The sequence below is a fragment of the Lepisosteus oculatus genome, chromosome 5, assembly GCF_040954835.1.
Source record: "Lepisosteus oculatus isolate fLepOcu1 chromosome 5, fLepOcu1.hap2, whole genome shotgun sequence".
NCBI lineage: Eukaryota > Metazoa > Chordata > Actinopteri > Semionotiformes > Lepisosteidae > Lepisosteus > Lepisosteus oculatus.
Window position 1 is genome coordinate 57,544,128 of NC_090700.1, and position 11,534 is coordinate 57,555,661.

At 42.3% G+C, this 11,534-nt stretch overlaps 1 protein-coding gene across 2 annotated transcripts; it reads right to left on the bottom strand.

Moving 5' to 3' along the window:
- Nucleotides 1-675: 675 nt before the first annotated feature.
- Nucleotides 676-6,103, bottom strand: lactb (lactamase, beta). Of its 2 annotated transcripts, none has more exons than XM_069190709.1 (6): nucleotides 5,601-6,103; nucleotides 4,929-4,995; nucleotides 4,456-4,646; nucleotides 3,520-3,874; nucleotides 2,835-3,000; nucleotides 676-1,491 (listed from the first exon to the last, which is right to left on the bottom strand). In XM_069190709.1, the coding sequence occupies exons 1-6, from the start codon at nucleotides 5,982-5,984 to the stop codon at nucleotides 969-971; spliced, it is 1,686 nt and encodes a 561-aa protein (XP_069046810.1). In that variant the 5' UTR covers nucleotides 5,985-6,103; the 3' UTR covers nucleotides 676-968. The 2 variants fall into 2 exon arrangements, with proteins under 2 accessions (XP_069046810.1, XP_069046809.1); XM_069190708.1 differs by having other exon boundaries at nucleotides 5,595-6,103.
- Between the last annotated feature and the right edge of the window lie 5,431 nt (nucleotides 6,104-11,534).

The following is an 11,534-nucleotide window of genomic DNA, read 5'->3' on the forward strand; positions in this document are numbered from 1 at the left end:
TTTCTCTCAGCAAACTAACATTTCTGGGGCTCAGTTAAATGCAATATTTTTGGGCTAAGTCTATAATCAGTGCACAACTCAAAACACATGCAGATAACCATGGAGAGGCACTTGCGGAACTACAATATCGTCCTACACTTCATGGCCATAGTTTCTATTCCTTAGGAACTTAGTGTATGTCAGGAGTTACTACAGAACTGTCGTGAGAAGCTTACATTTTTCAATGAGGGAGTCAGTATTCAAGGTAGGAAAGGCAGATTCTGACATTACTCTGTTTTTGTACATGGGAATGATCACCTATTCACTGAGAGAAAGCCACGCATTCCTGGAGAGGGTCACATCCACCCTGAGCCTGTCCCAGAAACACACACACTCTTTATAGGGTGACAGCTGAAGGGCATCCACACAAGCACAGGGGGTTCAATGTAGAGATGCCATTGACCTATCCAGCATGTCTTTGGCAGGCGAGAGGAAACTGGAGCACCGAGCAAGTACCCACGAGAACAAAGGGAGAATGCAAACCCCACAAAAAAGGGACCCCAATCTAGAATTGAATCCACCGCCCTGGAGCTGTGAGCTGGCAGCAGTAACCGTGGCGCTATCCTAATTCTTCTGTACTGTACATCGATTCAGACTCTTCTGTGATCCCAGCATGTGTAAAACATGAACAGTCAGTGGACAAAAAACTTTTTTAATGGATCAGACTCGGACAGATTAAACATAAAGGTATGCTGAAGTTTTAAAAAATGCCTTTTCAACAATAAAATGTTTTTTTTTAGCCACGTGTTTTCCACTGTTAAAGCAGTTTTTAGATGTATTTAAAATGACATTAAAAATTGAATCCTCTTCTTCCTTTAATACTGCAAAAGATACCAATCTTGCGAATACAGAAAAGACCTCAAATACGAGCATTTTTACTTCAAAATGATTGGTGCACCAGCTGCACAAAGACAGCCTCCTGTGCTCTCTCAAGCATTCCTGGCTTTCTCGAACTGCAGAGCGATCTTCAGGGCAGTGCTGTTGAGACCGGCAGACTGCATGTTACTGATAATAGTCACCACGATGCCCTGTGGAGGAGCCAATGTCTGTCCCTCGCTCTGGGCCAGGTTGAAGGGCAGGACTAACAACACACTACTGGCCCCTACAGCTCCCCCTGTGTGTGAAACATAGTGCCGCCTTTTCCTGCACTGTCCAAACTGCTGCTGCTCCTCCACCACCAGCCAGCCCATTGCATACTGCCCATCCTTATCCCAGGATCCTTCAGTTCCATCCACAGGGGTCCACATGGCTTTGGCCGTTTCGGGCTTGAGGTAGCCCGGCAGGAGGCCTCTGCCATCCTTAACATGCGCCATTTGGTAGCTGTAAAGCATGGCGTTGCCAAACACCAGCAAGTCACCAACAGTGGACAGGAACCCTCCCCCTGCCCATTTGTAGGAGTTGTCCACATAAGGGCAGTTCACAATGCGGCCTTTTTTGTTGAAATGATAAAACCTGCAAAGAGGGGAAAAAAAAACACAGATGGTGTTAGATTCCCACTTAAAGACAAGTAATGTTCTCATTTAATGAGAAGTTAATGAGATCTAATACTCATCCACATGGGTTTCCTTAATCAGCCTTTCAACGCTTTCTCTCCTGCTTGCTTAGAGCCGTCCCAAAAACAGGACCAGTCACAGGGGAGAGTGACATACCAGAGCTGCTCTGCTCCCGAGTCACTAACAACGAGTACAACCCCTCTGCTTTTCTCAGGGGGACAAACTCATAAGACGTAAACATAACTTGCATGTCTCTGGATGATGGGAGGAAACCAGAGCACCCTGGCAAAAGTCAACAGAAAAACAGACAGTACATGGACCCGACACAGAGAACCAGAATTGGATCAACTTGTAGTACCCTGCAGCTGTTATGCTAACCACCACTCTTGTATCCATCGATTTTCGAACTGCTTTTTCCAATCCATGGTCGCAGGGGAGCCCGAGCCTATCCTGGTGAGCAACAGGCACTAGACAGGATCCACCCTGGATAGGATGCCAGTCCATCGCAGGGCACACACTGACACCAGGGCCAGTTTTCCCAGAAATCAATTAACATGACATTTTCCCACATTATGGCATAGTAAACAGCTGCCAAAATTTACAGGCACATATTCCCTTAATGTGAAACTATAAAAAGCACTGTTGCAATTTTATTTGCATTGCAGATCTTTAGGGTTTGTTGACGTCCAACATTTTAGTTTGTGCCATGCAAATCATATGCAGATGGCATCCCAATTCACTACACAGTGTGAAGTAATAAACAAAAACAGATCATCTGAGTCAGCCCAAAGAGACTGCAAATATTAAAAAACAAAAATATAAATGATCTCAAATAAGTTGCAAATTAACCATATGTGTTTCCCTGGGGTCACAGCTTTTAGAGTTTAGATGCAGAACAGCTAAAAGAGTTCAGTCATCTAGATACCAGTGACTGGAAACTGAAATGATCAACGCTAACGTGACAGAATCTCAATGAAGACAATCCTTTGGTCATAGACAGTGGTTCGGGTTTTGGGAGTTTTAATTTTTAAAAGAAATGAACTTATGGATAAGAAGCCAAAGTAGTGAAATCAAACCAGGTGTGATCGGAAACCTTAGAGTGAGAAATGAATGGAATGAGAAATTGAAGCTGTAATTGAAAGATGTAATACCATGTGTGGCACTGAATGCTTAGTGCTCAGCATTAGTGCAATATTTTCAACAAAAAGCAAACCTTACCATGCAAAATAAACCACAAGAATTTAGACTTTTTTTTTTTAAACAGCAGGCTTTGAAATTTGACTTTGCAGGTCTCTCCGTTACCTCGATCGGTTGTATATAATGCGGTCGTTCTCCTCCGGCACGGTGTTCAGCATGCCCAGCTCCCGGAACATCTTCATCATGTGATCCAGGAAGGGCCGTCCTGCTGCCCTCTCCACCACCGCGCTGAGCAGAGTGAAGGCGTGTGTGGAGTACAGGAAAGAGCTGCCTGCAGACACAGACAGCGCGCTGCTTCAGCCCCACACGGTAACTACCATTTTTGATAACTGCAGCTGCAGAAAACTGTGCGAAGGAAAATGAGGACCCTTAAAGTTGCAAAATGTAATTTTAGGAAATGCTGAAGAAAAATGCATATGCACAATTGCCACTTGAAGCCTTTGGACTCAAGGAGCGCTGTTCTCTAAAAAAAAAGCTTTTCTTGAAAGGATATCCTAAATGAAATATTCCATACATGGTCTTTTTTGAGACACTTAAATAACCTGCCTTTCTCCCTGTGCCTCTCTTAGAAGATAGAGAGACCAATAAGCAGTTCCAAAAAAGAAAAAAAAAACATATCTAGATAACCACATAGACACATGTCATTTCTTGGGCAGAATTAGCATGTGTGAATCAGAAGGAAGAGAATTTTATAGTGAAAACGGCCACATTTCCTAAAGATACTTGATATGGTTTATCTGTCTCACCCAGCAACCCTTCCCAATTTTATAGAACAGTCGTCATCTGTCACCTGGCTTGAAAATCAGGGGGTCATTTTTAAACAGGTCCAGGGCCTGGATGACACTGTCAAACTTCTCCTTCAGGTAGTACTCTTCCTGCTCAAACTCCTTTTTGGCGGCCTGCTTGGCGTCCTTGGTGCTCTTGGTGCTGTCGTTGCCCCTGCTGGATGGCTCTCTGCCACCGTTCTTCCTGTCTTTGGGATGAACTTCCTGACTCCCCAAGGCCTTATCTTCTGCTGCAGCCGCCCTCTGCTGTTTTAATGCTCGGTTCGCCTTCTCTTTTTCCTCCTTCACTTTCTTTGCGTCCTTCTCGTAGTGACGGATCCCACTCAGGTGCGACAGTAGCATCCGTGTTGTTATCGCAACCTCGAAATGTAAAACAACAGCACTGTAAACCCAACATACTGTACTGGCACTGCCAGTGACAGCTGGAGGGAAAAGGCGAGGAAGAGATTTGATTTGGCACGATCCTCCCTTGAGGCCAAAACGACTTGTCTTATTACAGAAAAAAATATGAAGGAAATATTGGGGGGGTGTTTGTCACAAACAAGCTTGTAGATCAATAAAACAATCCTGGAGGCATCTCATGCCAAATCCTTTCCCACACTGCTGAAAACAACAGGAAAGCCATACTGTATTTCAACACTTTGTGCTTTTTTGTTAACGTTTTTGTAAAGAACAAGTAACTGTAACGAATACGACCCTGCGTATAACAACCACCCGGACTAAAGCAGTTCTCTTTTAGCTCAGCTGGCATGTTGCCGGAGTCCCGGGTTCGAGCCCAGGTAGTGAGGGACAAAATGGCAGGGCAGGAGCGGCAAGGGCAGAAATCCCAAGAAACGTTACATGTCCAACATATCCTCCCCACGGCAGCGAACTTGCAGTCAATGAAAATAACCAGTGTTGGGCTTCTGGTCACATGACCTGTCGCCTTTTTTTCGACTTACAGCTTCTCCCTTAAACTCCTTCTCTGGAAACTCGGGGACGTATTTCTGCACCGGCGCGTCCAGATCCAACCTGCCCTGCTCCCACAGCCGGGCGACGGTGGCCGTGGTGAGGGGCTTGCTGATGCTCGCAATTCGCATCACGGTTTCCGGGCGGCACCGAACCCGGTTCTCCAAATCTGCGTACCCAAGCCCTTCAGCACAGAAACAAAAATAAATAGAATTAAAATAACATTTCATTTAAAGGCGTCAGTAAACCATTCATTTGTAGGTCTATACACTATATGTGTCTTTTAGAAAACAGTTCAGTTTATTGTTATATGCACAAGTGCAATGTAATGCTTATAACCAGTGTCTAAGCAAACTAAAAAAAAACAAACCCCAAAGCAATTACAGTACATACTATGACTTACTGATTATCTTTATGGTGATAAGAGCAACAACGCACTTAAAGTTTAATCAATGGTACTACCCACCTTCAGCCCAGACCTGGGTGCCATCCACAGACACCCCAACCACTATTCCTGGAGCAGCAACTTCATCCTGCCAGCCGGAGAAGGGAGATCAGTAGGACAAAACACTGAAGCAGTGCCATTCAGAGCAGGTCATCTCAACCTACACCGTAAACTAAAACAACAGTCGGAGAACTGGAATACAGGAACTCTGCGTCAATAATTTCAAGGCTGGAGTGGGTGCTGCCAATCAGAGCAGGTATAGTACAATCGCCGGATCAGTGCCATTGAGCCCTGGCTGTTACACACAGACTGGATTGGAGCAGTCAAGAATTAACCCCTGCATCCTGGAGATATAACCCCAACAATGCCTGGCATCACAGCAAACAGCAAAAACAAACAAACTTCTAAATGGTAAATTAGTATCACGCGTACACGATTCAATTAAAACTAAACTGAAACCACCTGAAAACAGAAAACCCCACGTATACTTCTTTTTTCTTGTAAAACGCGGGCTAGCTTCAAATCCTTTAATCGCAAAGAAGAGCACAACTCAACGTGCTCTTAGGTATTTTGTATGCGATTCTGATACTTTGAGCGAAAGTCTGATTACATTGTTTTCCAAATCTGGCGATACACGTTGATTTTCTTCTTTCCTCAAAAAACAAAAAACAAGCAAACCCCCAGTACCTGTACCTTTATCCTTTGCAGAAGGTCTCGGCTTATTTCTATGGCAGATGCATATTTTTTAGCTTTATTTTTCTCTTCATCGTCGGGTGTTTTACGCTTGTGTTCCGAACCCCAAGCAAGGTCTGCGTCCTCTTTTAAACCCAGCGCTAAGACCAACCCAGCGCCAAGCCCCCAGAGCCAAACCTTGGAGCGCTTAGCGTTCAGAGAATGAAAGCCGAATTTATTCGGGTGTGTTTTGAAGCCTCGACTTTGTTGACAAATCCAGGATCCACCGATCAGCCAGCCACAACGAGGAAGGCTCTTGTTAGCCTCGTCCGTCCAGGAGCGAGTTTTCCGCAGACACCAGCTTTCACAGCTGCGCCTGCAGATGTTGTAAAGCAATCGAGACATAGTGCACGGACGTCAAAATAGTCAATTTAGTGATGTAAGAGAAAAAAAAAGGGTAGGCAAGAGGAGAAATGCGATATTTCACTGGTTGGAGCGCAGCCTGCCTTTCACTCTTTGACAGTGACAAACTCCACAGGCAGCACTAATCAAACTCTGATTCAGACCCCACAGGGCCAACGCAGAATTTTGGATTAAAAAGGGAGGTATGTACTACCTCGTCTAGGTTTTTAAACATTTATAAATGTATAAACGTTAAAGCATAACTTCAAAGTTACATTGTGCTTAAACATAATACATAAACTTTTTGAATTTAATATTAAGATTCAACATATTTAGTATATTATATTTTATATGACTAGAAGCTGAAACAATGTGCTCTCTCTCTGCAGTCATAATTTTCAATTAAATATTTCTTAAAGCTTCGTTTGAACAGAGCTTAGTTTCTGCACAGATGTATTCACTGCTTTTATTTTTCCTGTAATTTGTGAATTAAAATGCACATGATGTTCTCTAAATCATAACGAGAATAATTTCTTCGAAAAGTGGTGAACCAAGAGTGGTTTTTCTCTGTACCCTCCAGTCTGCTTATAAAAACTATTCTTTTTCATGTACATACAAAATAAGCAAAGGTTCGAACAACTATAGAGTAGGTAATTGGAAATCAATGTAATAAATGTCACATGTCACACTAATACTGTAGGTGGTGATTTAACCCATTTCCTGTGAAGTCAACGTCCAAAAGTATTTCATAGACTTGTATATAAAGTACAAACGTCCTTTTTTCAAACTATATTAAACAATACAAAGGAGAAACAGTATCCAAAACAGAAGAATGAACAAAAAGAACTGGGAACAATATGGTGCCATAGATAATTACAAATCTGAACATCAAATCAAAAGTTTGACATACTGTATATCAGTGGTGGTTTTTCCTTGTTATTTTTCATATTTCATATTAATGTTGCATTTCCATCTGATAAACATGAAATGGGGAGTGGTAATGGACAATTCTGTTCTGTGGATATGATATGTGCCCATTGTCAATAACAGATTAATAATAAATACATCTTCTTATTCCACTGCAAGATTACATCTTGCAAGCTACAACATGACATCAAACTCCTTAATCCTACTAAGGGGTGAGCCTAGTCAGTACCTGGATGGGAGACCTCCAGTGAAAAACTAAGGTTGCTGCTGGAAAATGTGTTAGTGAGGCCAGCAGGGGGGCGCTCACCCTGCGGTCTGTGTGGATCCTAGTGCCCCAGTTTAGTGACGAGGACACTAAACTGTATAAAGATGCCGACCTTTGAATGAGACGTGAAAACCGAGGTCCTGACTTTTTGTGATCATTACAAATCCCAGGATGTTTCTTGAAAAGAGAAGGGGTATTACTGCAACGTCCTGGCCAAATAACTGATAGCTGATGTATGGTGAGCGTACAGGTTAACAACAACAACAACAACAATAACAATAATAATAATAATAATAATAATAATAATAAAACCAAGGAGCAGTGGTGGCTGTGGGCTCACTGGGCTGGAAAGCGCATACAAGAGCACAATTGTCGGTCTAAGTGAGTACATCAAGCAAGGATCCGACAAATATACCAGGCTCATAACAAGACCTGAAAAAACAAGGAAGAAATACTCTCTGGTCAACATCGGCGAGGAAATCAAGAGCCAATACATCACGCCTAAAATCAGCTCCCATACAACAACATCTAGTCGGGAGTCCATCAAGAGTAGGAAGAAGGCTTTGCTCGTCGAAGAAAAAATCAACCAACTCTTGTCGAAGCCACTCCACGGTCAGTTTTATAAACGGACTTTTAACAATTATGATGATAGAAAACTGACTTTTGGAAGGGTACAAAGCTCTAGGCTTAAAGGAAAGACAGTTTTATTACGGCAGCTCAAGATCAGGCACTGAACACTCGCTATCATCAGAGGAATATCCTCAAGACGGATGTGGATGGCAATTGCAAATTGTGTCACCAACAAGAGGAGAATATCAGCCATATTGTTGCTGGATGCTCTATGCTAGCACCGAAAAAATATTCGCATTGGCACAATAGAACAGCTAGCTACCTGCACTGGTCACTTCGTCAGGAGCTTGGCCTACCAGTGCCTGATCACTGGTACGATCACCAGCCTGAAAAAGTTCTGGAGACGGAGAACATCACCATCATGTATAACATGGCTGTTAACACCGATTGTACCATTGGAGCAAACCGGCCAGACATCATCCTCCATGATCGGAGCGAGAAGCAATGTTTTCTCATTGATGTAGCTGTTCAAGATTATGCGAATGTCTGTTTTAAGGAGGTAATAAAATTAAGCAAATACAAGGGCCTTGAGATTAGGATATTGCGCATGTGGATCACAAGGTCACGTGTGATCCCAGTCGTAGTCGGAGCTCTTGGAACTACTTGACTCGCATTTCAAAAGTTCCTCGGTGAGCTGCCAGTCAAAGTGAGTGCTCAGGTGCAGAAAATTGCTCTCCTCAGAACAGCCCACATACTCCACAAAGTCCCGACCATCGGACAATAGCAGGACCTGAGGAATCCAGTGGATCCCTCGTCGATAGCAACCAGCAGAAAAGTTGAGAAGATAAAACTTTTTGAATAATAATAATCTCTTACACTTATTAGGGTGGAGTGGTGGCTCTGTGGCTAAGGATCTGCACCGCTGGCTGGAAAGTTGCCCGTTCAAATCCCGTGTCTGGCAGAGAAATCCTACTCCATTGGGCCCCTGAGCAAGGCCCTTAACCCCAACTGCTCCAGGGGTGCTGTACAATGGCTGACCCTGAACTCTGACCCCAGGCTTCTCTCCCCAGCTGTATGTCTCATAGAGAGCAAGCTGGGGTATGTGAAAAGACAAATTCCTAATGCAAGAAATTGAATATGGCTTATAAAGTGGTCTTAATCCTAATCTCTTAATATACTGTAGCACTTTTCTGGATACACCATTCAAAGCGCTTTACAGGTTATTGGGATCCCGTCCACCACTACCAGTGTGTAGCCCCAAAAGACAGTACACTTACCACACACCTGAAATACCTAAATATAAGTTTTGCAAGTCTATGAGGTCCTAAGAGCCACTGTCAATACGCACCCACAAAAGGTAATGTGTAATTACTACAAGAACACTCTAGATGGAGACTTCTGCAGAAGCTGCATGAGATTCAAAGGCTTTTTAAAGAAAACGAAATAAAGACCACAAGGTGTCAGTGTTTTACCGCTCATCTGTTTTTATTAACACTATTAAGTAATTACAACGCTTACTACCGTTCAGAAGACAGACCCAAGCCTAACTGAAAGCAACACATGGATTCTGGGACAACGGGACTCTTATTCTCCTGAAGTTATCGAATCTTACAGTCTGGAGTATGCCATCGAAGGTATTTGTTAGCTGACTGTTTATAGTGCTCATCTGTTTTCATTTGATAATGAGTAGCATGCACCAGTACACTTCTGCCAAACTTTTCTTGCTAAACAGTAAGGAATCTCTTGACTGAGAGGCTTAACAGTAAACACAGAAAGCCTTCTTATAGCTACTCTGCAGGCCTTCTTATAGATGCCAATTTAGAAATCTAATTTAACCTATTTTTTATCTATAATACCAGCAGTAAAGACCTCATTCTGTGCTTGCCTGACTCGAATGTATAGTACACAGCTTGTCAGCAATGGCAGACACATAACAGTTTTTTTTAAGTGTTTCATCATGTGTAGCAAATCTTTTTTGTATTCTCTATTTTGTATTTCTCTTGTGTCTGTAATGATCCGTGACTCTTTAAAGGCAGCCTTTATCTGTCAAGCCAATTGTTTTCTTCAGAAATAGGTTTAAATTCACTACTAGACATTGCAACAATAGAATTTGAACCTGTTGTGGTAAACTTTTCTTCTCTTGCAATAACTATTTTAGCTTATAATATCGTGTTGTATCCAATATACACTAAGCAAATACTAAACAGACCTGTTTTTTGCAAAATATAGTAGTATCTAACTTATTCAGGTTCTATATTTCTGATAAACTTGAAAATAATAACCTAAAGGCATTCATGTAAAAATCACAAATCTCTGCCATTTAGACTCCAAATTATACATTTTTTTAAAAGAACACAGAGCACCTGCTTTTAATTTTTTTTTTTTTTGTGCTGATAAATATAAATGACATCATTCCTTTTTGCGTCAGCACACACCTTGCAAAGGATAGGGCCTGATAAACATCTCGATGCAGTGCACCATTTAAAACAAACAAGAGTCCTCTTCATATCCCCTGTGCCAGCAATGCTGACCTGCATAATTCCCAAGGCATCTCAGGGGAGATTCCACAAGGTATTCAAAATCAAATACCATCATTCAGATGTCCAGACATCAGCAGGAGGCTTTGTGTGTTATTCCTTCTCCTGCAGTCAGACAGGCTTGCTGAGACATGGTTGGCAGGGAGTGTTTTGGAATCCATTTCTGTGACGATGCTTCTGAGAATGCTGCTGTCCTTGCTGGAAGAATAAGCTCAAACAGTAAAATCAAAGGTAGACAAGTGAGGAGCCTGAATGCTTCTAAACTGCAGAGCCTCATGGGCTGTGTGCTTAATTATCCAGACATCATAATCCAAACAAATCTTTACATTCCTACCCATTTCTATTTTGAAAATGGGAGTCTTTTTATTAAGTTAATGTTTTTGCGTTTGAGCAGTAAAGGTGTCCCATGCAGAGCACGAATGGTCATTTAACAGATCACTCTTCACTCAGTGAGCAGGAGCAGGGTGACCTCTTGTTGTGAAGTGGGGGTCTGCACCCTTCTGTATTCAACACTAATTAACCTCATACTGTATTATGCTTTTCACGCTGCCTTGTCCAAAGAAAGCAGCTTTCCAAGTAATACCACCGTCACTGATTAAAACACCTAAGCAATCTATTCCTATGTGTGACCTCTATCGCACATGACCAGTCAGCACTCAGATTCGAGAAGGAAAGCACGTGCTGAAAGGGCATTTAAATAAGAACTTGTGGACAAGTGGCTCTAATCAACTGTGTGCAAGTTGCCTTCCCAGCACTTCCCCCCTCTCATCAACAGAAATTCCAGGTGCTGTTGATAGAATAAGATCTAGACTCCAAAGAAAGAAGTTCAGAAGAAGAACTAATGCTTTCTGATTTCACTTTCAACTGTCTAGACACTGCAGCACCTGACATGCTAGTTATGGGGCTATACTTTGAACTGCATCTTTGTTTCTCTTGCAAACTACGGTATGCATGCACTAAAATACTACAAAAATGAACCAGCCATGCCTGCCATGTCTACACATTAAAACAGCATGGTTTAATCCACACCGAGTTAACCAATTCCCAATGTTTTTTGATTACTTATGACTCATACACACTGAAAATATCAAATTTGACTTTTTCTTTGGGCTTGGTAAATTTTATTTTCCGGCTTTAAAAATGTTTCTTGAAAGATCTTCTTCCAGCTTGTGGGTTTTCTATTACAGACCTCTCAACTGAAGATTTGAAAAAGCCTCATCAGTATAGCAATTAAAAGAGAGACGTCTCTAATGG

What these genes read in the sequence shown, in the direction of transcription:
- lactb (XM_069190708.1), bottom strand. Translation starts at nt 5,984, where the DNA reads ATGTCTCGATTGCTTTACAACATCTGCAGGCGCAGCTGTGAAAGCTGG. An exon ending in CACCCAGGTCTGGGCTGAAG is followed by an intron (nt 4,647 to 4,928) that starts GTGGGTAGTACC and finishes TCTGTGCTGAAG; the next exon opens with GGCTTGGGTACGCAGATTTG. An exon ending in ATTATATACAACCGATCGAG is followed by an intron (nt 1,492 to 2,834) that starts GTAACGGAGAGA and finishes CCCTCTTTGCAG; the next exon opens with GTTTTATCATTTCAACAAAA.